Source organism: Herpailurus yagouaroundi, unplaced genomic scaffold (genome assembly GCF_014898765.1).
Source record: "Herpailurus yagouaroundi ecotype Mexico unplaced genomic scaffold, PumYag 77, whole genome shotgun sequence".
In the NCBI taxonomy this organism is placed as follows: Eukaryota; Metazoa; Chordata; class Mammalia; order Carnivora; family Felidae; genus Herpailurus; species Herpailurus yagouaroundi.
The window spans coordinates 14,331,355-14,359,289 of record NW_024412388.1 but is presented as its reverse complement, the minus strand read 5'-3'; the positions used below and the strand labels follow the sequence as shown (position 1 = coordinate 14,359,289).

The window sequence follows — 27,935 nt, the reverse complement described above, 5'->3', positions numbered from 1 at the left end:
GGGGGGGCTGGTGCCTGGCTGGCTCAGTTGTAGAGCGTGCAACTGTTGATCTCGGGGTTGTAAGTTTGAGTCCCATGCTGGGGGTAGAGATTACTTAAAAATAAAATCTTTAAAACTCTTTAAAAAACAAAACACAGGGGCAGCCGGGTGGTTGAGTCAGTTGAACCTCTTATTCTTGATTTCAGTTCAGGTCATGATCCCAGGGTCACAGGATCAAGGCCCATGCTGGGCTCTGTGCTGAGTGTGGAGCCTGCTTAAGATTCTCTCTAAAATTTAAAAAAAAAAAAAAAAAAAAAATTAACTGGGGGAGGGAGGGGGTGAGGCTGGAGGCTGAGAGGCCACCAAAAGTCTTACAGAGATTCTGATAAGGTAAAAGAAATCCCCAAGACTCCCCTGCCTTGACTGAGTAAGGCTTTACAGATCAGTTTCAGGCCAAAAAAGACGTTTGAGAAGAGTCGAGAAACCCTGAGGGATGTGGCTACTGACTGACGTGTTCTTTTTTTTTTTTAACATTTATTATTGAGAGACAGAGCATGAGCAGGGGAGGGGCACAGAGAGAGAGAGGGAGACACAGAAACCAAAGCAGGCTCCAGGCTCCGAGCTGTCAGCACAGAGCCTGGGGGGGGGGGGGGGGGGGGCTCGAACTCATGAACTGAGAGATCATGACCTGAGCTGAAGTCGGACGCTTAACCGACTGAGCCACCCAGGTGCCCCTGACCGCCATGTTCTAACGTTCACCTCCTGGTATCTAAATGGATCAAGGAAGGCTCTGTAATTACCTTACACTCCTTCACAGGGGAACTTTTCCTGGTAAAACAAGACCTAGAGTTTTATCCATGAAGTCCACCACAGAGAGAAGGCGAAGTAAAGTCCGGAACCGCGGTGGGCCTTTGCTTTATTTGTGTGGTAGACGAGTCTGTCGTGTGATGTCACAAGTGATATCCCTCCATTCTAAATGGGAAGGGAGGGGCGCCTGGGTGGCTCAGTTGCTTAAGCATCGGACTCTTGGTTTCGGCTCAGGTCACGATCTCACGGTTTTGTGAGTTCGAGCCCCCACATCGGGCTCTGCTTGGTATTCTCTCTCTCTCCGCCCCTCTGCAACGTGCACTGTCTCTGTCTCAAAATAAACTTAAAAAAATAAATACATAAATGGGAAGATGATTTCATTTGATCATAATTTGGCACATAGTTGATTATATCATAAAGTAATATTTAGCTGGCTGTTTCACCTTTCTCCAAAATAGCAGGGTGCATGACCCCACATTTGTACAGTGTGGCAGGAAGGGATCGTTACAACCAGCTTACAATGAGGCCCAGAGAGATCGAGTGACTTTCTCACAAAAGTCTGACCCAGGGAAGCAGCTCAGAAGAGAACACAGGATGCCCTATCGTAAGCATCTGGGGAAGCCCTTCTTCCAATTGAAAGTCACTGACCCATACAAATGGTCAGGCAGGGCCACCCACTGACAAAGCAAGTTAATTTAGGGGTTTTGAAAATATATGAAACATTAAACTCAAGTACCTAACTGAAAACTAGTAGGGATAAAACTGTTACATAAATGTTACGGTAAGAAAAATGTACTCTGGGTCTTGATCGCATCCAGAGAAGGAGACGGCAGAAAAGGTAGACGGTAAGGAGAGAGGACATGCCAAGAGCCCAGACAGCACTCTCAGTCTGACTCTCTCTCAGAGAATCACTGCGTGTTTCCACACATCTATACACGTGTATACACAGAAGCCAAGTAGATCTCATTGATAATAAATACTGCTTTTTAGAAATTAAATCCTTACGGGCGCCTGGGTGGCTCAGTCGGTTAAGTGTCTGACTTTGGCTCAAGTCATGATCTCACGGTCCGTGAGTTCGAGCCCTGGTCAGGCTCTGATGACAGCTCGGAGCCTGAAGCCTGCTTCGGATTCTGTGTCTCCCTCTCTCTGCCCCTCCCCTGCTCATGCTCATGCTCTGTCTCTCTCTCAAAAATAAACACTAGAAAAAACAAACAAACAGAAATTACATCCCTAAAGCCAGGTTTCTCACCGTTAGATGAGAGAGTTACAAAATGGGATGGGGTAAGGCCAGACAAAACCCTAGCTTTTGGACTTCAATTATCAGGATGAACTCAAGGTTCACACACCCCCCTATTTCCTAGCTCCGCTGAAAGGCCCAGGAACAATGGCACACGGACAGCAATGTGCACACCTGTCGATCTTGGTTCCTGTCTCCCCTAAAAGGAACTAGAGCTCCTTGGAGAAATGGCCAGATTCAGAGCCTGGGGTAAAGAAAATACTGGAATAGTCCGGACTTATCTTGTCCTTAAAGAAAACTGGTGCCAGCTTGGAGAGCTCCTAATACACAAATCTGGACAATCTGAGTAATAAATATTGACAATCGTGGATTATAATCAATTTCATAAAATGAGAACCCGTGGGTCCATAATGATAGAAATAAATGAACAAATAAATTGGGGGGAAGGGAAAGTTCTTCCTCATAGTGACATCAAGTCATAAGGAATAATGAATTCTGAAAATCACCAATGGATGCTAAAAACTAATGATGGCTTGATAAGGAACAGGACACTTATGGTCTCAAAATTTTCTCCTCACAATTTATTACTATGAAGAAAAATAATAAATTTGTAGTGGAGAAACCAGGCAAGCACCACTTACACCATGAAACCAAAGTTCACTGTTAAGACACACAGACATTGTGTGCCTCCTGATATCATGCACTGAAAAGGACACATCGTGTCTCTGCCGAAACTGCAAAACCTGAATCTAATCATGAGGAAACACCAGACAAACCCAAACTGAGAAACATTCTACAAAGTAACTGGCTTCTACTCTTCAGATATGTCAAGAGCAAGAAGAAAGGCTGATGCACGTTTCTGGATTAAAGAAAGAGACCTTACAACTAAAAACAGTACGTGATCCTGGACTGGGCAAAAAGCAAGATACTGTATTATTTTGACAACTTACAAAATGTGAACACGTACTGTGGATTAGATGATACCATCGTGGCAGCGTTAACTCCCTGATTTACTTATTTATTGCTCTTAAGGATTTTATTTTAAAATCATCTCTATACCCAACACGGGGCTCAAATTTTTATGACCTCGAGATCAAGAGTCCCACGCTCTATCCGCTGGGCCAGACAGGCGCTCCATTAATTCCTTGATTTAGACCATTGTACTGTGGTTATCTAAGACCATCCTTAATCTTAGAAAACATACACGGAAATATTTGTGTGTAAATGGGCATGATGTCTCCCTCTTACTCTCATATGGCTAAAAAATTCTATAGACACACAGATACACAGAGTGACACAGTAGATGAGGGAAAATATGAATGATTGGTAAACGTGGGTAAAGAGTACAAAGGAGTACCCTATTGTCACAACTTTCTGTACATGTAGAATGATATCACATCAAGTCACAAAAATATTTAGCCTCTTAAAATATAAAGGTAGTAAATATCACCAGTATATACATTATAAAAAGGGTTTTCATGTTCTACCAGCTGATGGGTGCATTTCACTGTTTGTGAATTATGTTTAAAAAAACAACAACCCTGGGGCACCTGGGTGGCTCAGTCAGTTAAGCAGCTAACTCTTGATTTCTTTTTTATTTTTTAAATGTTTGTTTATTTTTGAGAGAGGGAGACACAGAATCCGAAGCAGGCTCCAGGCTCTCCAGTACAGAGCCCAACACGGGACCTGAACTCATGAACCGTGAGATCATGACCTGAGTGGAAGTCGGACGCTTAATCGACTGAGCCACCCAGGCACCCCCAAACTCTTGATTTTGGCTCAGGTCATGATCTCACGGTTTGTGAGTTCGAGGCCTGCACTGGGCTCCACACTGACAGTGCAGAACCTGCTTGGGATTCTCTCTCTTTCCCATTCTCTCTGCCCTCCCCAGCTAAGTAAATAAACTTAAAAAAAAAAAAAAAGTTAAAAAAGTAACAGAAAAGTGCTCAGTTTTAAAGATACACAGGTCAGTCAAATACCATGATGCTTTATTACATTTGCAAGGATTTAGCAAAACTCATCAGTAACTGATGGCCTGAAACTCTGATTGACCATTGTGTTTGTCTAATAAACATAGGAATTGTTTTTTTAAACAAATACAGCAATTTGAAACTGGATCAGCTTGTTCAATTTAAACCCAAGGAAACTGATCGATTTCAACTAGTTCAAGTGTGTCAAATCGGATTTAAACACCGTAAGCCCCTCTGAATGACCCCTCCTGGTTTAAGCAGTGTTTAACTGAGCAGTTGTGAGCTGGAATCAGATACAAATCCTGCCTGTATCACTTGGTAGCTGTTTGTCCTCGGGCACGTTAAATTCTCCTCTTAGAATCTGTTTCTTCACCTGTAAGTGATAACAGTATTTCTCTCATAGAGAATATTATAAAAATTAAGCATCGTGATGTATGTGAAACCTTAGAACGCTGATTGGCACCAAGTATGTGCCCCGTAAATTCTATTACTACACATTCACTCGAAGTGATCAAATGAAGTCCTGCCTGGCTCAGACTGGCTGGACCAGGAAGAGGGAAAGACGACTCGGGCTCACCGTTGATAATGAGCTCCTTTTTCTAGCCCCGGTTTCTTTCCCTATTAAGGACTCCTCCCCTGCCCACTCCTGAATTCCTCCAAGAATTCCTGACATCACCTTCCCCCACTTCCAGCTCCCAGCTCCGAGCTCCTGTGTAAGGATGGCACAATTGAAGCCGATTATCCTGAACGAAACTGTTCACTGACAGTGCCTTCATGTCGGAAGGCCCCATTCTATTTCCTTAGTGTCCCCTGGCCCCCTTCCCTCCTAGCGTCCCACGTGGGTTTTAGCTCAAGTGGTTTCACAAGGGGAGATGCTGCGGTGGCTATATTCATGGGTATCTCAATGGAGCACCGTGAAAAAGTATTCACGCTCACGCGGATGCAGTGCTTGCTAACAACTTCTAGTGTGTTTTATTACAAGCAGCTCATCTGAGACTTCAGGCTCTCAGAGCTTGCTAATACCGCCTCTAAGAACTGACTCCTTGAGCCCAAGGATTACGCCCTTTCGACTCCGGAAGAGTCTCCCAACCACCATTAAATGATACCCTGTACTCCATTCTGACTCAGCAACAACCTCTTTCCAGTACTGGTGCCAGCACATGTATTCAACCCTCAAAGCCTATAGGTAGGAATTATTATTATTTTTTCTTCTCCCTTTACAGATCAGAGAGTCACGTGGCAAGTAGGTGGGGGAGTGGGAACTGGACCCAGCTCCTCTGACTCCAAACCTCTGCTCTTCCCCGCACAGTCCTGCCTCTCCCTTGCTCCCCACCTGCCCTCTTCCTTCGAGGCACTTTCGGACTGGAACGGGGATCCCTGACCCTCACGCTGGCTCCACACAGAGGCTGCTCAGCGAACCAGGGAAGCTCCGTCCTGCTCCCGCCCAGGTCTGTGTCCACCCTGACCTCGTCCTTCGGTGTCCGAGGCGAAGCAGAGCGTGCGGCACGCTTCAAGAAAAAAGTGGTGATAGCTTCCAGATGAGCTTGTTATTCTAAACTGAACATTCCTCTTGGTTCTTAGAATTTCCACTTTCTCCCTTCCACCCCTCTGCATTTATGTAATTAGCAAGCGTGCAACAGGAAACCGTTTTTGTCTCCGCACCACTCACGATGAAGGCTGTTCCGGCCCCACGAGTACATCCTTGTGGAAATACTTTGCAGAGTTTATTTGCACAGGTTCAAAAATAGTCCTTCAACAATACAATCAGGTTGAACCACGACAAGCAAAATGTAATTATGGCTTGGTTACATCAAAAAAAAAAAAAAAAAGTAAACAGTGAGGTTTGGGGAACTAAAAGCCAATCTGCATGGGTATCTCCTTCGTTACCGATCTCTGCATTTCGTACAAGCAGGATTTCAAGACTGCGTCCTTGGATCTTCTGAAATGGATGAGAGAAGATGACATTCACTTAAGGAGACAGCCCATTGGAGTGTGTGCTGAGGCCATTTCTCGGAACAAAGGCCTACACTTCTGCATAAGGCAAATGCAGCCTGATAAAGGCTCCCCCAGTGGGTACTTGGAATGCCAAAGTCATTCACCTAAATGAGTTCAAAATACATATTGTTCTGGGCCAAATTATACAGTGTCAAGCTCAAACTGTATGAATTTATATATGTTGGCAGAGCAGGCCACTTTCGGGGCGCCACAGCTTTATCCTAGCATCCTGTGCCCAGCTGGGTTCCCATCACTCTCTCCCCAAACCCATGAATTTCCTTCTACTTGGTTCCAGAAGGGCAGACGAGGAGCAGAGTCAAAGTTTCACAGCCCCACAAGGGAAAAGAGCCCCGGAGGACTTGAATTTCTAATGAAACTTAAAGTGAAACAGAATGCGTGCCTTTGCCAACAAGCTGGAGCTTTCTGAAGGTTGATCCGAGATGGGGGCAGGGAGTGGGGACAAGATGGAGCACCGTGCTTTGGGCCAGCGTCCGCGAAGAGCTCCGCGGCAGGAATACAAAGTACCCTGGGATGAAAGCAAACAGCCAGTGCTTCCTGTGGCCAGCCTCTGCTCAGAACCATTCCCTCCCAGAGCCCACCAGACTCTCAAACATACAAGCGGCGTTTCGGGGATGCTGAGCAGACGGATCCTCCAAATGGAATGTCCGAGCCAATAGCTAATGAGACAGGGAAGCCAGCTTCCACCGTCCGTTTCTACTCCGTGTTCTTCTGACGCATCTAGAGAATCAAAGGGCATGTTGTGTTTCCTGGGGTTTTTGTTGTTGTTTTTTTTGTTTTTTCCTTTTTCGGGACGGGACCTGTTATTCTTCTCTCTGCCTGAATAGAGATGGAAAAATTGGAGGGAAGTATTAACTTTTTTTTTTTTAATGTTTATTTATTTTTGAGAGAGACAGAGACAGAATGCGAGTGGGTTAGGGGCAGAGAGAGAGACACAGAATCCGAAGCAGGTTCCAGGCTCTGAGCTGTTGGCACAGAGCCCGACCGCGGGGCCTGAACTCATGAGCTGCGAGATCATGACCCGAGCCGACGTTGGATGCTCAACCAACTGAGTCACCCAGGCGCCCCGGAAATATTAACTTTTAAAGCAAATATGGAGAAGACGAGTGTAAGGGATGAAACAGGTTGCAAAGTTATTTTTCTTTTAATGACACGGGTTGTCTTGATCATGGAACGAAGGGGGCAGAGTGCAAAACAGCAGCACGGCTAGGCTAAGGCAAGCCATGGCCATGACCTTTGGTCCTGGGCTCAGGCCCACTTGGGGCTTTAAGTGAATCAAATAAACAAAAAAGCGCAGAGAGGACAGGAGCCTGGAGAGTTTGCAGGGCAGAGAGCTGCGGCTGCCCGGTCTGGCCCAGAGCTCAGCACACCTTTCTGGAAAGGGGGCGTGGGGTGAAGGATGAAAGGAGGTTTAAATGAGAGAGTATTTCTACCCCGAATCTACTCATCACAACACTTGCAGGAACCGTCTGATCGGTGCTTCAGAACGGGAGTCAGACGCTAGTTCCACTCCAGTGCCGGGCCTCGCCCTCCACACCTCTCCGGGCCCTGAACGCTCCGGCGCCACGTACCTGCTTACCCTACTACCCAACCCCAACACCCCCCCCCCCCCCCCGCTACCATACCTGGCGGGATTCCGAGCCTTCACGTAAGCCACCTTCCCGCCCTTCCTCATCCGTCTGGAACGTCCCCGTCAACGTCAAGTATGAGTCCACGGTATTCCCTCGCCCCCTGGGCCACCCAAAGGGGACTCAGGTGCTCCTTCTCCTTGCTTCTCACTGCACTTTTTCCGCACTCCTCCACTTCGTGTCGAGGGTCTGCGTGTCTGGTTGCCAGCGGACTCTAAGCTCCTCGAGGGCGGGGGGCCCGTGTCTTACTTTCTCGTCTATCTCTGCTGCCTGGAGCAGTACCTGGCTCACTCAGGATGCTCCGCCAGCACGTACAGGGTAAAGGCACAGGTGGGATCAAGCTCTGCCCATCTTAATTTTATCCTGAAGAGAGAAATGCGATCTGAGAGACTGAGCTCCCTCTGGGTTCCATACATTTTCAGAAGAAATTGCTACTGTATTACTTTTGCATCCAGCCTCCCTGGTTCAGGTGAAACCAAAGGAATAAACTCACAGAGGGGCATTAGAAGTGGCCCCTCCGTCCGCAAACTTCAGCTGCTGTGTGGAGTCAACCCCAAACGTGGCCTTTCAGCCAGGTGGGCCGGCCACGAGTTCTCCCCGCCCCCCCAGGACAAAGCCCCCAGAGCTGAAGCCCGGACTGTGTCCAGCTCCACGAAGCTGTGGGAATCGGCTGTGGCTGATGGAGTGAGCCACCGACGCGGTCCGCTTCCACACCCTTGCACACAGCCAGCTCCCTGACCTCGTGCACCGGGCACACTGAGACGTGCCCTGCCGGGTCCCCTGGTGAGGACAACACACAGATCTTAAAGAGCTGCTCCTGCAAGGCAAGGCTCCTCCAGACGTCTGTCATCGTCAGCAGACAACCCAGCAGCAACCTCCGCACACCCATTACACGAGGTAGAAGTGGTTCCGAAAACTACGCATGGTGGGGGGTGGGGCAGGGGGGACGACGGGCTGCAGGGTGGCTGTGGCTTCAGGAAGGCTGGGAGGTTGGGACCCAAGGCGACAGCTGCTGGCAGTCCAAATACAGTCCTCCTCCTGCTCAAAGACCAGAGGCAAAGAAACGCAGGCAATGCACTGGGCCGCCTATTTTTAATTTATTTCTTTTAAGACCACCTCCTCGCAATTTCCAGAGAGAAAATGCAAAACAAGAAACAGACTTGGTTTCAAATACATAAACAGTGCTGGAGTTGAAAGCATTACTGATAACATTGCTCCAGAAGAATGTCAGCTGACTCCAGGGCACTTCAGTATTCCTGAGGCGTAGACAGCATTTCTCTTTTCCTCCCAAGGGATGTTCTCAGGCGGAAGTCACTGCTCCTGCCCCTGCAGAGGAGGGACGCTCTGATTAGAAGTGCGCACACAGCATTTTGACAGCCATCTCTAACCCGAGGGACCAACGGGCCCAAACCTCAACACCCAGCTTGCTTTAAAACAGTCTCACGAGGGGGCGCTTGGGTGACTCAGCGGGTGAAGTGTCCGACTCCGGCTCAGGTCACGATCTCACGGTTCGGGAGTTCGAGCCCCGCGTCGGGCTCTGGGCTGACGGCTCAGAGCCTGGAGCCTGCCTTGGAATCTGTGTCTCCCTCTCTCTCTGCCCCTCCCCTGCTCGTGCTCTCTCTCTCTCAAAAATAAACAAACATTAAAAAAAAAAATTAAAACAGTCTCACAAGAGGACCATAAACACCCCTCCCAGGCTCTTAAGAGCAGCTCCCTACTCTTTGAGGGAGGAGCGAGGGAAAGAACAGGTCTGCCTAGTCGGTCCCTGGACAACCGTTCCTACAACTCCTCAAAGGGTGCGTCACAGGTGAGCGGACAGAGCGTGGCTCTGGAACCAAGCAGCCCTACTAATGAGGGGATCTCTGGCCAGTTTCTCAACCCCAGTAAGATCTGTGTTTTCTCATCTGCTCAGCGAGGGGCGGTAAAACCTCTCCCACTAATCTCTTGGGAGGGCGGGCTAGAGAAAGCACAGAAAGCCGGGCACCGAGGAGGGCCCACAAGGCAGCGCAGGCACCCGACAGGCAACCACCATGGAGTGACTGCCCTGCAACAGCCCCGCGCCGTGCTCCTCTCTTCAGAGAGGAGGATGACCGCACAGAGAGGCACAGACTCCAGTTCAGATAAAGTTACAAGGCCGTGCTGGAGCAATCCACACAAGGCTGTAAAATCGGAACAATATTTTCCACAGTAATTCCCCACCATTAAACGTCTAATATGCATATAATCACGCCTGAGCCATTACCCATGACAACTCAGTTCGGAACAAAGAGAGTCTTTTAAACAATTAAAAGCCCTGAAGCTCCTCTCCTGTTCCTTTCTGTTCTCTTCTCCCAAATCCAGCCCGAGTGCCAAGAAAGCGAAGGGTCAGGGAGCAGTGGAAACTGCCCGTCGTCAGCCTGGGCGCCACGCAGCTGTGCCTCTCCTTGCGCTGTCCCTCTGATTACCTCACCCTGGCTTTGCGGAGATGGCTCACTAACATGGAGGGAGGCGACAGGGCAGCCGGGCTCCCCGGCTCCCGACTCTCTCGGTGAGCATGCGCACACGGGTCGCTCGGGCAGGCAGCTGACAGTCTGGGCAGGTTCTAAGAGAGAGGCTACCGAGCTGTGGCGGGTACGGTCATCTGGGATTCGGTGACCCTTGCGGCTACAGCTTTTGACCAGAACTGGGACACTCCATTGCACTACATTTTCTGCTCTACTTGTTATCAGGGTGGAACAACGGCTAAGCCCACCAATCACCCTTCCTTGGTCGGCCTCAACTATTCCCACCAACGTGCCTCCTTCTACAGCACCTCACGGCTTACAAACATGTTCACGCTGAATTCTAACAGCAACCCTGTGGGCAGAAATTACCACCCTGTTCTTATGGACGGAAGACAGAATCTCAGATGCAAAAACTCAAGATCACACAGGAAGCAAGTGGGTGGTGGCCCAGGACCCACGCCTGGGTGTCCTGGCTTCTGGGCTCTCCCCGCCCCCTCCCCCCAAGGCTGCCCAGATCAACTGACTCCAGCTCACGGTGACCCAGGAAGACGATTCTACACATCCAGGCAACGGGACACTCTTCACTGCAGCTGGTGCTGCTGCAAAAACTCTGCCTTAGGAAGCCTGGGGCCACGAACACGTCTAATGGGTTACACAGTGTATGTCACTCCTTCACTCCTTCGTTTCACTTTTGTCTGAGCGTCTACTTCGTTCTGGGCCCTGGGGATACATAACTAGATACACCCGCGTCCCTGAGCACCCGGCCTCCCGAGATCCTTTCCCCTAAACCCCGTGGTAAGCACGGTAAGGCGACGGGAAGGCTGCGACACACGAGACCCTTAGGAAATGTGCTACTTTCTTCCCTCTCAAGGCATGTTACAGTTTTTCATCGTGTCCGCATTAGTAAAAATGTCTGTAGACAAGGATGTTGGCAGAATCACTGGGACTTATTACAGTCAAGAACCTCCCCTCCTCAATAAAAAGCAGAGTCGTGGCTGAATCCCAGCTGCTGGGTTTCGCCCGAGCGTGTGTGAGACGTGGACGGGGCACTCCACGATGTCACACGTGAGCGCCACTGGCAGGTAGTGAAGACAAGTCCGCTTTACCGTGACGATACATTTCCAGGCAGGTTCTTCAGCTGCACTCGCTGGCAAGAGAGTCTATGTGTGAACGTACACGTGCATCTCGAGGGACAGCGGAAGGAGAGACTTTAGGCACCCAAGCGGGGTCAACACCACGAGACGCCAAAGAGCAATCAGGAGCTCGGTGACACGCACAGTCTATTAAGGATATGTGCTCCAAAGAATTCTTCAGAGACTCAGGAGAAACTCTTTGTCTTTTAAAAGAAAGAGAAATATCAATTCTGTACGTACTTTGACGTATTTTCCATGTAGAAGGTATGGAGCCTGGAAATCATGCTGACAGTTGGAGTAGGCCATTCCCAATCCCATGCCAGAACCAAAGGCTAAGGGCCACATTCTTCCTAGCGAGCAGAAAAAAGGAAAATCCCAATAGAGAACGATTAAGAGAAGATAAAGTTTTTCGTCTGGCTTAAATACATTGCTTAGGGTTCCATAAATATTCAGCATTACCTCCTACTGACACCTACAACATGCCATTCATTTCTATCGATGTTTTATCAATGGCCAAAAACCAGGAAAGGGAGTCCTTTAGTGAACCTATTAATTTAGCAAATAATTACCTGGTATCTATGCTGCTAGGTTTGAGGTCTTCATGAGTGGTACAACACGGAAAACAGTAGACACAGTCGAACATTTTAACTTTTCTGTATCAGTTCTTTTTCTTCCCCCCAAACTTTTATTTAAATTCCAGTTAGTTAACATACATCAGTTCTAATCATTTGCTCATTTTAACTCATTTCTTAACCTTATCAGAAATAATACCACCCTCCGGTAAGGTGCTTGAATTTTAAACTGAACCAACTGAATTTTGAGGACAGGAAGTTGTGAGGCTTACTTAAGCCAAGACTGTAAATGATTCTTTTATATCAGCACCAGGTATTAATTGTGATTCTCTAGTAATGTATCCCCCCGCTCAAGTTCTTCATGGAAAAGGGGTCAAAGTGACCCCTCTGGCTTCTGTTCAATATCCCAACGTCAGAAGTTCTTATACAGAGCGAAGCGTTTCTGGTTAAAAGGCATGTGTATTTCTGGCCCACTTGTTTTTCTTACCAGTTGGACTCTCATTTTCAACCTCCTTGAGAAAAAAAGTATAATTAATTTGAAATATTTGAGCGTGCAGATTTGGCCAAATGACTCACTGGCAGAAAGCAGAGGCTTTTCAAATGATATCATATTTAAGATATCAGGCACCCTGACTCAATGCCCAGGGGAAAGTCTAGAGATGCCCAGCCCATCCTGACCTCTTTTGAGTCCACATTCTTTGTCTAGCATATTTGACAGAGGCCTCCCTAAACCCGTAAGTGTATGCTTGGCAACCATGTGGATGTGCCCTCCAGAAGCATCCCTGCTATGTGTATGCACACACTAGGACATTATGTTGAAAAGGCAGTAAAAGTCACACTTACTTTTAAAGAAGGTAAGTGAGAAAACCAGTCCTAATCCAAAACCAGTACCTACAAAGAGGGAGGAAAAACATGTTCAATCTCATAATAGTAATGTGACAAAAATAAAATGAACCTTTCATAAATGTGAACATCTATAAAACATAGTACAAAAAAAAAAAAACTTGGTACAGAGCTGATCTTCTCATTTCTAACTTTTTAAAAAAAATTTTAAATGTTTTTATTTATTTTTGAGACAGAGAGAGACAGAGCATGAGCAAAGGAGGGGCAGACAGAGAGGGAGACACAGAATCTGAAGCAGGCTCCAGGCTCCAAGCTGTCAGCACAGAGCCCGATGTGGGGCTCGAACTCACAAACCGCGAGATCATGACCTGAGCCGAAGTCAGACACTCAACTGACTGACCCACCCAGGGGCCCCAATCGTTTTCTTTACAAAAAAAAAAAAAAAAAAAGATAAGAAAATCAGTGCACAATTTAATTAAGTAAATATGGCTTGAACTTCAATAATAAATAATAGCATTGGTATAATCATAGCTTTGAATGCTAGCTATATCGTTTTCGTAAGATACGTTAAAATGAACGTAGAACCTTTAAAAGAAATGTTTTACCTAAAATGTGGTACCGTTTTAGGGGCAAAAAATCACCTCCTGTACTGCAGTGATACACATCCCAGACTTTGAGGTAAACTCATTTTGCCATTATCAGAAAAGTTACACACACCAAGGAAGAGAACCAAACTCTGATTTTGAATTTTTTCAGACTTGCCAATTGTTTTCAGACCTTTCAAAAGTATTCTGATGCTCTTGATGGAGTGTCTACTCCAGGGTCCAAGTGCGCCCCCAACCAACCTCTTTACAGTTAAGCACCACAAAAAAGCCCCCCCGTGCCTCACTTTGCCTTCACAGTTTTCCAGTTTGTGCTGTGGGAACTCCAAGAGCTTCTTCTCTAATCATGACTTGAGGCTACTGCAGTGGAAACACTCAGAGTACTCCTCGGTCGACCAGCCTGACCTCTCTGCTCCAAACCCACAACTTCAGCACAAGCAACCTCCTTCACATAATTTTTCATCCACCCAAGCAGCCACCCAGCTGAGAGTGGCCTGAAGAAAGTGCTTATGCTACTTACTCGGAATGATTTCTGGTAATTCTCCCCTGCCACATATATGTGGCCACGGTGTCCCTTTCTTTCTCATGACTAAATCCTACACAGATAGGAATTTTAATTAAAAATCATTACTTTGCCCTGTCCGACAGACCGTGCGTTAGGTTCGGTGCTCAACTTTAAAAAGCAGTATCTTGGGGCACCTGGGTGGCTCAGCCTGTCGAGTGTCTGACTCTTGGTTCAGCTCAGGTTATGATCTTATGGTTCATGAGATGGAGCCCCACATCTGGCTCTGTGCTGACAGCGCGGAGCCTGCTTGGGATTCTCTCCCTCTCTCTGCCACTACCCTGCTCGTGTTCTCTCTCACAAATATAAATAAACATTAAAAAATAAATAAAAATACAGGGGTGCCTGGGTGGCTCAGGTCATGATCTCATGGGTTGTGGGTTTGAGCCCCATGTTGGGCTCTGTGCTCACAGCTCAGAGCCTGGAGCCTGCTTTGGATTCTGTGTCTCCCCCTCTCTCTACTCCTCTCCCACTCATGCTCTGTCTTTATCAAAAATAAACATTAAAAAAATGTTTTTAATAAAAATAAAATTAAAAAAAATACTAACAATTTTAAAAGATAAATTAGAAGCAGTATCTACAGGGTGCCTGGGTGGCCAGTTGGTTGAACATCCAACTCTTGGATTTCAGGTCATGATCCCAGGGTTGTGGGACCAAGCCCTGCGTAGGGCTCTGCACTGAGAGTGGAGCCTGCTTAGGATTTTCTTTCTCTTTCTCTTTCTCTCTCTCTCTCTCTCTCTCCCCCCCCCTCCCGCTCTCTTCCCCTTCCCTCTCCCTCCCCCCTCTGCCCTACTTGCACTCTCTCTCCCTCTCTAAATTAAAAATAAAATGCAGTGTCTGAAAATCACTCATGTCACCCCAATTTCCATATGATTTAATAAAATGGTGGAGAACTAGTGAGCTTACAGACCACAATAGTTAACCTGTTCAAAGTTGACATCATTTGAGGAAAAGGAACTAACATTTTCGGATGGCCCACACGTACCCAACATTCTCTCGCCACTGCCCCTAAATTCTCTTTTAAACCAAACATCAACTTGATACGGTATTAGGCCCCATTTTTCAGATGCGGGAAATAACTTGCTCAAGGATACTGGTTAGCGGCAGAGTAATGAACTGGGCCCAAGTCTGCCCGACTCCAAAGCCACCGTACCCACCGTGCCTTGACACGGGAGTCCCCTACGGTTTAAACCCCTAAACAATCACTACCTCCCAAGGGAAAACTGGGAGTGTCGACATGTCTACAGCCAGTCGAGTAAGATAGAGCCAAAAAGCAAATCGTGCTTCCCACACAACAGCCCAGAACGCTAGGCAACCAGGGTAGTAACAAGTCTACACAAGGCCACAAGGGCTTGTTCAGATTCATTCCCGGACTAATCCTGTCACACATGTCACAGACACGAGTCTACCTGGTGGATGAGCTTCACGAGCTTCAGGGAACGGGAGCGATCGCGATTGATACTCCTTGGCAAGAAAATGCTGTTGCCTGGTTTATAAAATGGCACGGGGTTCGATTTCAAAGCAACTTGCCTCACCCCCTTGCAGCTGGAAGATGAGTAAGACAGTAAATTGGTACTAGAAAATGAGGTAAAGGATTTGGACTGGCTTACAGATTTCAAACCGGGCAATGGGATGGGGAGGTAGGCCAGTAAAAACGTAATGGCTTACAATCAGAGCTTTCGGTCTTCTCCATCTGGAAGGCAACTTTTTGGCAAACAAACCAAAAGCCCAAAAGGAAAATATTCCAGCATTTTTCTTGTCCCTCTGACTCCATGCCTGTCTCTCCTATTTTTCCCCAAGGAAAGAAAGCTCTCTGATGCTCAACTTTTCCAAGTAGTAGACCAAGAATGATGGTAACCCACTGCTACCAGCATCGCTCATCAGAGATGAGAGACGTTTCAACATCAACCCATACAGAACAGGAAATCTTGACACGTTTAAGTGCAGGTATATGTCCAGTCACCCAGTTCTGCTCCCAGCAAAGGCATCCACCTGCAAGCAGGAGATCAAAATCACAGTTCAGACTGACCAAAAGACGGAGGGTGCTCTATGGCCTGATACTGGGCTGCTACACCTTCAATTCTTAAGAGTGGTTTTTTTCCTCCGTTTCTATATTTTTAAGACACAAAATAATAAGACTATTCTCTCCAGAAAAAAAAAAAACAAAAAAAAACACAGAAACTGATTTTTCAATGCCAGTGTTTTACTTAAACTTAGCTATCTCGGTTATTTGAGAGATTAGCAACGGTGCAGCCGCTGATGAGTTTCACAGGCTCAAGTTCTCACATGCTGGATTTCTTTTAAAAGCAACATGTTGCTTCAAAGAAAGTCCCACCTGATCCGGGGACACCAACTCTGCAGCTGTTTCCACTAAAGATCGGCACCTCGAGGCCACGTTAAAGTTCGTAACAATAAAACATGAAAGGTTTGTCTTACAATAAAAACAAACCAACATAGAAAAGAGAAGAGTTTTCTCCGCCTTTGGCCACTTTTTTGTGTTGTTGCACGACAAGCTCTCTTAGAGGAAAAAAGCCAAAGGAAAAAGTACAAAGCATTTTTCACCTTCCCTGGAAGCAAATATTTAACTATGAATAAGGTTTATATAACTGCCTTCCCCCCACTCAAGCCTGTTCGTTTGGTCAATGCTGTCTGGAATGACAAATAAACCTAAAGAAATGCCTGATTATAGGTACACATCTTCTTCATGGCAAAGTCCAGTTAAGAGGGGAAGGAGGGGAGCAAGGAAACACACACACACACACACACACACACACACACGAGAAGGCTTATGGAATTGACATTAGGCAAGGGGCCCGTGCTCCGAAACCATTTCTTTTGGAGAGGAAAAAGAATTGGCACAAATTCTTTCAAAAAGAAATTACTCCAAATCAATCTAACTCTGCACTTCAATGCATGCTCAGTGCCCAAAAGGACATCATAAAACCGGCTAGTAGATAAACCCAAATTTTTAGGAAGGAGCAATCCCTGAATAGTTCATCTGATACTATCTTAATAACGAAACAAGGAACTCGCTCCCACTAATGACATATAAAATACTGCCCTATCTTATGCCCAAGCAGATTTGGTAACACATTTAAAAGAACAACAACCAATCACAGTACACCTGCGTATGCCTTAAGCCACATTTTGTGTCATAAAGGGGAGAAAATCAATATATGTTGATGGCCATTACTGTGACATACAGACAATTTCTGGTTTCAACTTTATTTAGAAAAATCTTTGCTCTCACCATGCCACGTATCATGAAGCTTTACTTCACTGCCAATAATGAAGAAGCAAACATAATCAGCAAGAATTAACAAGCAGGCTACATAATCTCATTGCAGTCGGGATAGAAATGTACTCTGGATGTCAGCCCCTAAACAGAACAAACTGGGGCAATGCCTGCTCCTGCGGGATCAACCCGGTAAAAGTTGCAATTGCCAACGGACTTTGCAGTTAAGGAGGAATAGCTCGTTGTCTGGAGTCACACAAAAACAAATTCACTTACGAAGCGTTTCTATGAAAGATCACAGGGGGGCAAAAAAGGCCAGGGACCCATTTTATCTATCAATAACTTAACATATGATAACTAAGATCTCACTCTGGCTTACATTTAACATTTTTATTTATTCTTCTGACTTTTTTTCACTTTTGTAAGTTTTTAATTTTAATTCCAGTATAGCTAACATATACATATACAGTGTAACATATACATATACAGTGTTATAGAAGTTTCGGGTGTACGATACAGTGATTCAACAATTCTATACATTACTCAGTGCTCATCAGGATAAGTGGACTTACATTTAACACTTTATTTTTTTTTAAATCTTTATTTTTGAAAGAGAGAAAGAGAAACAGAGCATGAGCGGGGGATGGGCGGGGGGGGGGAAGAGAGAGAGAGAATCAATGAATCTGAAGCAGGCTCCAGGCTCTGAGCTGTCAGCACAGAGCCTCACGCAGAACTCGAACCCACAAACGCTGAGATTGTGACCTGAGCCAAGGTCGGACGCTTCATGGACTGAGCCACCCAGGCGCCTCACATTTAAAACTTTTTTTTTTTAATTTTTTAACATTTATTCATTTATGAGAGACAGAGAGAGACACAGCATGAGCAGGGAAGGGGCAGAGAGAGGGAGACACAGAATCCGAAGCAGGCTCCAGGCTCTGAGCTGTCAGCACAGAGCCCGACGCGGGACTCGAACTCACAAACTGCGAGATCCTGACCTGAGCCGAAGTCGGACGCTCAACCGACTGAGTCACCCAGGCGCCTGACATTTAACACTTTGAATGAAGCTCCTAAATTCATCAGCCTAATGTATGGTTATCAATACTAACATTTGACCTGTACCTAAAAATTAAGCGAAACTGCAAAGCATCTCCATTTTAATTTCTATAACTTCTATCAAAATGTATGAGCAAAAACTTCAGTACCATTGCAACTGGCAGTCTGTGAATATGAGAAGCTTCAGGAATTGCACACGAGTTTTTAAGATCCCTAGAAGCCATGTGCCAAGCAACTCTGTTCTTAAATGTCTGAAAGAAAAGATAAAGGCTCTAGAACAAGGAGGGCTTTCGTCTCCCGCTAAGTGGCGTGGCAAGAGGACCAGTGCCATCACGAGGCGGGCCTGAGTCAACCACTGCTCCCCAGCTAGCTCTCTGACGTCAGCTCAATTATCTAACGTCGCCTGGCCTCGCCCCACTCGGCTATCGAGAAAAAACAACCTCACTGAGTTGCAGTATCAGGAAAATACAACGTATCTGGCAGTGTCTGGGACCGAATGCGAATTCAGTAAGTGGTAGTAAGTTCTGTTACTTCTCTAATGGAACTCAAAACAGGTCCAAAGTGTCACTTAATAGTTCATCCTCTATTAAAATACAGTCCACTGGCTTGACTACAGACCACACTGTGGGTGAGTCACAGCTGAAAGTCACAACCTTTCTCCCAACTCTGAGTGGGAGTTGCAAAATTGCATCAGCAATTTTGTATAGGAACATATCAGGTCGTGACATACATTTTCTAAAAATAGGGGATTCTGGGGCGCCTGGGTGGCTCAGCTGGTTGAGCATCCAACATCGGCTCAGGTCACGATCTTGCAGTTCGTGGGTTCAAGCCCCGTGTTGGGCTCTGTGCTGACAGCTTGGAGCCTGCTTCGGATTCTGTGTCTCCCTCTCTTTCTGGCCCTTCCCCTCTCGAGCTCTGTCTCTCTCTCTCTCTCTCTCTCTCTCAAAAAGAAATAAACATTATAAATAAATAATAAATAAATAAATAAATAAATAAATAAAGGGGATTCCTTCAGACTCATTGCTAACTAGAACATTTTGCTTCAAATATAATAAAGATTTTCCTAGAGCTATCTTGTGTTTCATAAAGCTGTATTTATGCTTTGAACCTGGATTAGTATCAAACTGATCTGTTTATAATGGACATGCTTTCCTGTTCAATCATGTTTCTATCAATGCTATTACAGTCATCAAATGCATTTGTTATGACAGAACAAACAAGAATGTGCTTTTATAGAGAAGCACCCTTGGGACTGAGTTTAGTGAGAATTACATTTCCAAGAAACATTCCTGATTTACGAAAGATGCTCAGGGCCCAATTTATGAGGAAAAAAATAAATAAATAAACAGTTTTAAGTCAGCTCCAAACTGTGTCACTTAATGCTTTGAGCCAAAGACGGACTGTCCCAGGTGTCCACGTGTAAATGCCAAGTCACGTGAATTAACCAAGAAAGTGTGCCGGGCCAAAGACCCAGGGATGGTAAAGTCAGTGTGTGTTAATCAGCTTCTCAAAAGTCAACATCGCTGTAGGGTATGTGGGAAACAGAGGAAGAAGGTGGCTATCCGACAAGACCTCCACCTCCCTGTGGCTCTCCAGATTAGACAGGGGCTGGAAGGAACATCTGTAGGACTTTCTTGGGTAGACCTCAATTCCCGGGATTCTGATCAGAACAAGCAAACCAGTCAGCAGAAAGAAGTCAAGATAGGGAAGGTAAATGTGGAAGTCATTACTGATGTGCTCTGCTTCCAGAGAAGCCAAACTCACTAAAAGGGTCCTTTTAAATGAATGTGTGTATGTAGCACACGATCCAACTTCAGAATTCTGACAGTCATACGACTTTCCAAGAAGGCACAGAAGAACAAACAGGTTTGGCACACATTTTACTGACATATAACTAGTTAATAAATTCATATGTGGGCATAGCATGTAGGAAAATGAGAAAAAGCTCTGAAGACTTTATTTAAGAGAGACTGGAAAAAATGCAGAATTACTACGTTTCAAGAAACACAATAAAGAATGCAATGCATTACATCTTTTTGGGGGTGAGTGCTTTGGAGGTACTAACACTTACAGAGTGCCAGGCACTGTATTATGTTTCTAGATATTATTTCATTTGACCCACAGAGGCACCTTCTAAGGTGTATTATGGTCCCATCGTCCAGAAGAGGAAACAGTTCAGTGGAACCGACTTACCCAAGTACACACAACTAAAAAAGGAGAGTTCAAACCCAGGCTGTCGGACTCCAAAGTCACGGCTCCTTCCTATACACGTGGTTCCTTCCTTTGGGTAAGCAGAAGAGCAGGGCACCTGGCCTATCACTACATACAATAACTATGTGTTTCTGGATCTTGGCAGGTAATTTATGACTGTGCTACTCTCTGGTCCTTCAAGAAAGAACAGAAACCACAGATGTCTGACTTTTCAGGAGTGGTAACAAAAACCTGAAATCACTTAGAATCAATGACAAAGAGTCAACAATTCAAGCCGGGAAGTACTTCCCTTTGTGCACAGGCTAGAGATCAAATGAATCCAAACGGGGCTGAGGGCTGATAAAATGAATCCAAATTCATCCCAACTGCTCAAAAGGGAATTTTCTGGTGAGTCCCTCCCCTCCCAACACCCCCAATCCCTCTTGCCCATCCCCATCAGTATCAGCAACTGGATTCTCCTCTTTGGGAAAGGAGATGGAAGAACTGGGGATTCAGGATACCTGACACGTACGTTGTTATAGCCATTATGTTTGTCGTCACCGACTCCTGACTCAAAGGAAAAATTCCATGGAGCAACAAGAACCATTAACTCCTTTTCCTTACACATTTATTTCATCTACAGTCACCAGCATTTACTGAGCAGAAGACACAGGGGATACGTTTATTTACCTCTGGAGTATATCACTCCAACACATAGTGTTTATTCTTTGCAAAGTGGGAACTGTTACCCAGTGCTTCTATTTCAGTTGCAAGGTTATATGGACTTGAGGCAAAGACAGGTTAAACGTGAATGAGAATACTGGCTAGGAAGGAATAGGGCACATTCTGAAGGCACCAAAACATGACAGCTCTTAATTCAGCAGGCAGTTTCTTAAGATACGTAATGTGACTGAGGCCGTGCTTTAGTAAGATTCATCTAACTAAGGTGTGCAGGAGCACTTGGAAAGGAAGAGACATTTTGCTGGCAGACTTTACAGGACTTAAGAACCGATTAAGTGTGTGTATGCGGGTCTGGAGTTTGGGGGCTGCAAAGTGGAAAGGCTGTCAAAGAAAATGCTGAGAACTTCTACCTGGATAACTAGAAAAACACTGGTGCTATTTATAACATTCATCAAGTAACCTTTTTTTTTTTTTTTTTTTGATTTTTAAATGTTTATTTTTGACAGAGAGGAAGGGAGCATGTGTGGGGAAGGGGCAGAGAGAGGGAGAGACAATATCCCAAGCAGGCTCTGTGCTCTCAGTGCAGACCCCGATGCAGGGCTCGACCCCAAGGACCATGAGGTCGTGACCTGAGCCAAAACTAAGATTCGGAGGCTTAACCAACCGAGCCATCCATGTGCCCCCATCAAATAACCTTTTAATACCAAATTCCATCCCCCCCCCCTTTTTTAAGTTTATTTAGTTATTTTGAGAGAGACAGAGACAGCACAAGCAGGGCAGGAGCAGGGAGACGGAGAGAGAGAGAATCCCAAGCAGGCTCCACACTGCCAGCGCAGGACCCAATGCAGGGCTCAAACTCAGGAACCGTGAGATCATGACCTGAGCCAAAATCAGGAGTCGGACATTTAACCAACTGAGCCACCCGGGCGCCCCAATACCAAATTCCCTTAATCTAAAATATAACTGAGCTGTAAAAACGCAACATGTACAACATTTTCAGGAACACCACACGACATGAGTGAAAGGCATTCACTAAGCACTTACTCTTCGGGGTTCAATGACCTCATCTAATCCTCACAGCAAACTTCTTTTATCAGCCCCGTCTTAGTGACCAAGAAACTGAGACAAAGAAAGGTTAAGTAGCTTGTCCCAGGTCACACATCTGGGATTTGAACCAGGCAGCCTGACTCCCAAGGACACGTCCTTGATCGCCCCCTCACAGATACACAAAGCTGTTACAATAATTTTGACTCCCCAAAGTAAACCAAATACCTTCCCAAATTCACCCTGGCCAACACTATGCATGAGCGTTACCTTAATCACACAAACTGAGCCCCTACTGTGTGCCAGGTGCTATGCCAGGCCCTGTACCCAGCAAGATTATCGTCCAAAGTTAGAGCCAACTGATAATTAGAAACTCAAAGTGCAGGGGCGCCTGGGTGGCGCAGTCGGTTAAGCGTCCGACTTCAGCCAGGTCACGATCTCATGGTGCGTGAGTTCGAGCCCCGCGTCAGGCTCTGGGCTGATGGCTCAGAGCCTGGAGCCTGTTTCCGATTCTGTGTCTCCCTCTCTCTGCCCCTCCCCCGTTCATGCTCTCTCTCTGTCCCAAAAATAAACGTTGAAAAAAAAAAAAAAAAAAGAAACTCAAAGTGCAGGGTGCCTGCGTGGCTCAGTCACTTAAGCGTCTGACTCTTGATGTCGGCTCAGGTCATGATCTCACGGTTCATGGGGTCAAGCCCCGCGTCGGGCTCTGTGCTGACAGCTCAGAGCCTGGAGCCTGCCTCAGATTCTGTGTCTCCTTCTCTCTGCCCTTCCCTGCTCACGATCTTTCTCTCTCTCTCTCTCTCTCCCAAAAATAAACATTAAAATAAATAAACTTAAAAAAAAAAAAAAGTCATCTTTGTCTTTAAGGAAACAAACAAACTCAAAATGCAAGGTACTGTGACAGAAGCAGGGTGCACAGATACCCCAGCCACTGTGGGGACTAGAGAAGGGGCAAGGGAAAAGGGCTGCAAGGAGCTCCTTGCCACCAAATTATCCAGCGTGAGGTGGATGGAGCCAGAATCTTTCGTGCCGCACTAAGGACCCCGGCCTCTGTCATAAGCAGCGGGGAAGCAAGAGAGGGAATTAAGCAGGAACAATGTATCTGATGTGCAGTTGACAACGGCCCTCTCTGGCGACAACGGGGACAGAGGTGAAGAAGCCTCCATCAGAGATGGGAAAACCACGAGGACAGAGCTGTCACAGCAGCCCAGGGGGGAGACAAGTCCAGACCGCCGACTCTCCTCCGTCCATCAGACTGAAAAATGTTACCTTGCATACTCTGGTCTCTCCTCAACAGCCCCACCTCTGCCTTCCCTGCATCCCCTGCGAGGCAGAACTGAAAGGGACGATATTCGAGGTGAGCAGGGCAGGTGAAAGCGGAACTCTGGTCAGGGGTCAGGAACTTCTGAGCAGCGGGAGTGACCACACTCCGTGATGATTCATGGATAAAAGATCCTTAAGGAAAGACACAGTCACGGGCAAAGGCAAACAGAGACAGAAGAGGGGCTCAAATATTTGAAAAATATACCAACGGTTTTGCAATGAAGGTATTGTTGGTGCAAATGGGGAATGTCCCAGATGAACATTTGCAAAAGGTGTTGGAAGGATTCACCTGCATTTCAGGGCCTTCTGTAAGAAACCAACGTTTTCTCTGCTATTCAAATCCGGCTCTAATAAGGTGCCCAAGACTCTAAGGCGAGGCAATAGCACCCAGCTGACCTTATGTTCCAGTAGCGTCCTACACTCTTTCGTAAAGGCATCATTATTCTACAAAGCCCCACAAGTAAGCCTCCCCAAATCACTGGACTTGCATACATAAAGAAACCAAGAATTCAGTTTTCATAAACTAAGGAAAAAAAAGTCTTCTGAAATAGAAGTTATGAGCTAAACTGAATTTCAAGTTGCAGCAGGAACAAGGAGAAAAGTAAGTTGTGGTTTTTCAACAGTCACAGCCAATCTTTTCTGGGAATTTCTAAGATTGGTAGCATATAGTCTAATGTCAAGGAGATATATGATCAGTGCAGTAACATACCGTTTTGCTTCTAATGAGAGTGGGATATTTATAAACTCGTGAGTTCAGGGTTTGTCACAGTTAGGCCTATGCTAAAATGGTTAAAAAAAAAAAAAACCCTACAACTAATGGATTTCAATTTAATCATTTGAGATGATGCCAAGAAAGTAGCAGCTTTCTCAGGAAAGCTTCCTAGTAAAAGGTGAATTATGTTGCTTAAATCATTTGCTTCGGGTAATCATTTAAAATCCAGCAAACAGAAATTGAGTGGTTTACATGTGCAGGTTCTGACAATCAGAAACACTTGTTCTAACTGGTAAACATGTGTCAAAGTAAGTCTACCAATCTGTCAACAATTATGTCAGAGTGTTACAATAATTATAAATTACCCTAAGCATTCTAATGCAGCTTTAAGTTGGATAAAGAAACTTGACGTAAACACAGTAGATTCCAATTCCTCCCATATATGCTGTTATGTATTAATCAATAGTTTTAAAATTCTACCTGAAGGGGCACCTGGGTGGCTCAGTCACATAAGCGTCCGACTCTTGATTTCAGCTCACGTGATGATCTTGTGGCTGGTGGGATCAAGCCCCACATCGGGTTCTGTGCTGACAGCTCAGAGCCTGCTTGAGATTCTCATTCTCTCTCTCTTACTCTGCCCTTCCCCTGCTCGTTCGCAGGTGTGTGCAAATAAATGTTTAAAAAAATAAATAAAATAAAATCCTACCTGAAGATACACAACTGAAGCAACTCTGGAAATTCTGGACAGTTTTAAACAAACGCTGCAATCTGTCAGCTCTCCCAGCCATGCCTCACACCATTTTGCAACTCAGCTCCCCGTCGTTCATTAACATTGACTCATATCCCTCACACCCCGTACTCTTCTCATATGCACGCATGTGGTGTTTTTTTAAGGCCCTTATAACAATGTACTATGCTTTGTTTAAGGTCATTCTAATGATTGTTTATTCCTTTTCTTTTTTTTCCCCTTCATTTCTCACCTCAATTTCAGTTGCTGGAAGAGTACGCGCCTAGAGATGTATGAATATATGACCCGTGTTGTGTAAGTATTAGTCTGAAAGGGCTGTGCCTGGGGAGCCATAGAGAGTAAGCCATAGAGACGTAAGCCTGGGGCAAGGTTTCTCAACTTCAATTCTTTCCCATGTACCATTTTCCGTGTACAATTCTTTGGTGCTCTGCACATCACAGGATGTTTGGCAGCATCCCTGTCCCCTACCTTCTAGGTGTCAGCAGCACCCCGACTGCCCCATCCCCCGGTATGGCAACCGCACGAGTTTCCAGACGTTGCCCCCAGGGGGTAGAAGGTAGCGGTAAATCACTCCCAGTGGAGAACAAACTGATTTAGGCGGTTATAATCTAGAAAGTGCTTTCACACCCATTTAGATTATTATCTTATCCTGAGCCTCATCACAACCATGTGGGGACTAGCATCCCAAGCGTACAGACGAGGAGGGGCATCTAGCTGGCTCTGTGGGTAGAGCACGCGACTCTTGATCTCAGAGTCATGGGTTTGAGCCCCACACTGGGTGTGGAGCCTACTTTAAAAAAAAAAAAGAAAAAGAAGTTTAGAGACGAGGAAATTGAGGCTCTGAGACAGTCAAGCCCACCTGGCTTTTCACCATCCTACAATGCTTCTCCAGCTAACGTCCTTCACCTTCCTCACCCTTACAGTGAAAGGCTTCCCTTCCTTCTCGTCTGCCTTCCTTTCAAAGCAGAAAGCCTTCCTTCCAGAGAAATCTTCTCTGGTAGCCTAGCACATGCAATAGATAAAGCTGAAGCTACTATTTGAGGACTCCAAGTTGCATCTAGACCCTACCTGCTAAACCCATACTTGTCCCAAAGGGGCCCCACAAACTGTAGGGCTCTACAGAGCACATTTTGAAAACTGGTGATAAACGAACTCCCCTGTCTATTCTAACGTAGAAGCTATATGATTTTCATGGCCACCTCTCGGTTAGGGATGGTCTCTAGCTAAAATGGGAACCAGCCACATTCAGGAGAAATCAAGCTCCAAACTAAGTTATGGGTAAGTGGTAGGGGAATGGAGAGGGTGTGTGTTTGGGCCCAGTGTGTGGGTAAATCTGGATGGAGGAGAGAGATCATAAGCTGGGATCAGAAGACCATGAAAGAAGCAGTCTCCTGGACAAATCCGTCCAGTATCCAGAACAGGCAGAAACAGGTTCCAAATTACCCTGTATGAACAGACCCTGGAAAACACATCTCAACCTCCCCCAGGCATCAATTTGTTCATCTCTGAAACAAGAGGGTTAAAGAAAGCTAGTGGTTATCAGCACTTCCCACCCCATCTTTTTTGAAAGCAATGGAGTTATCTTCCCAAATAGGTAAACGAAACAGACCACAGCGGAGCTGCTCTGTTGGGGAAAAGGGGAGAGGCTGGAGGCCCAACCAGAAAACCACTTGCTTCACATCCCCTCGTCTTCCTCTCCCTACCTACTCCCACCCAGAGACAACCACTAAGATGCTGTGGAAGACAGTTAAAAAACCACTGGACCAAATGAATCCCTAAGGTTCTTGCTGGCTCCAACAACCCATCAGTCTTTAAGTTTATGAATTCACGAAGGTTATACAACTGGGGCCTTCCAAAGCAACAATGGGCCCTCACATCCACCATGAGCAAACTCAGTAACAGGTCACCCAACAAGAAACTGCATTAACATATACCAATATATGGGGCGCCTGGGTGGCTCAGTCGGTTAAGCGCCCAACTTCACCTCAGGTCATGATCTCATGGTTTGTGAGTTCAAGCCAGGCATCAGGCTCCGTGCTGACAGCTCAGAGTCTGGAGCCTGCTTCAGATTCTGTCTCCCTCACTCTCTGTCCCTCCTCCACTTGTACTCTGTCTCTCGCGCTCTCTCTCTCTCTCTTAAAAATGAACATTAAAAAAAATTAACATGGGAATGCAAGCTGGTGCAGCCACTCTGGAAAACAGTATGGAGGTTCCTCAAAAAACTAAAAATAGAACTACCCTACCACCCAGCAATTGCACTACTAGGCATTTATCCACGGGACACAGGTGTGCTGTTCCAAAGGGGCACATGCACCCCCATGTTTATAGCAGCACTATCAACAATAGCCAAAGTATGGAAAGAGCCCAAACATCCATCGATGGATGAATGGAAAAAGAAGATGTGGTATCCATATACAATGGAGTATTACTCGGCAATCAGAAAGAATGAAATCTTGCCATTTGCAACTACGTGGATGGAACTGGAGGGCATTATGCTACGTGAAATTAGTCAGTCAGAGAAAGACAAAAATCATACGACTTCACTCATATGAGGACTTTAAGAGACAAAACAGATGAACATAAAGGAAGGGAAACAAAAAGAATATAAAAACAGGGAGGGGGACAAAACAGAAGAGACTCGTAAATATGGAGAACAAACAGAGGGTTGCTGGAGGGGTTGTGGGGGGAGGACGGGCTAAATGGGTAAGGGGCACTAAGGAATCTACTCCTGAAATAATTGTTGCATTATATGCTAATTTTGATGTAAATTTTTAAAAACAAAAAAAATAATAAAAATTAACAAAAAATAGATACCAATATAATTTCAAAGTTGGTGAAAAGCTTAAACAGATTTTCACTTTGAATGACTAACCTATTAAATATCAAAACTAGACTTCACATATTCATGTAAAGATTATTCATCATTCTCAATTATAGGACCCAAATGAAGTGACTTTAGTTACTAGTTCAGTAAAGTAGCTTTAAAAAAAAATTTTTTTTTAAGATTTTAAGTAATCTCTACATCCAACATGGGGCTCAAAATTTACATTCCCGAGATCAAGAGTCTCATGCTCTACCAACTGAGTCAGGCAGGTAGCCCTAAATAACTTTTTTTTTTTT

General features: G+C 45.7%; 1 protein-coding gene across 2 annotated transcripts in view; it reads right to left on the bottom strand.

Moving 5' to 3' along the window:
• Positions 1-8,710: 8,710 nt before the first annotated feature.
• Positions 8,711-27,935, bottom strand: part of MICOS10 (mitochondrial contact site and cristae organizing system subunit 10) — a 34,621-nt gene continuing 15,396 nt past the window's right edge. The window contains exons 2-4 of one of the 2 annotated variants that reach the window (XM_040463166.1): positions 12,666-12,713; positions 11,491-11,600; positions 8,711-8,960 (exon numbers count right to left, since the gene is read on the bottom strand). In XM_040463166.1, the coding sequence (XP_040319100.1) occupies positions 8,946-8,960; positions 11,491-11,600; positions 12,666-12,713 (173 nt within the window). In that variant the 3' untranslated portion in view covers positions 8,711-8,945. Of the gene's footprint in view, positions 8,961-9,830; positions 9,948-11,490; positions 11,601-12,665; positions 12,714-27,935 lie in introns of those variants that run through there. The other variant, XM_040463158.1, reaches the window with a different exon arrangement.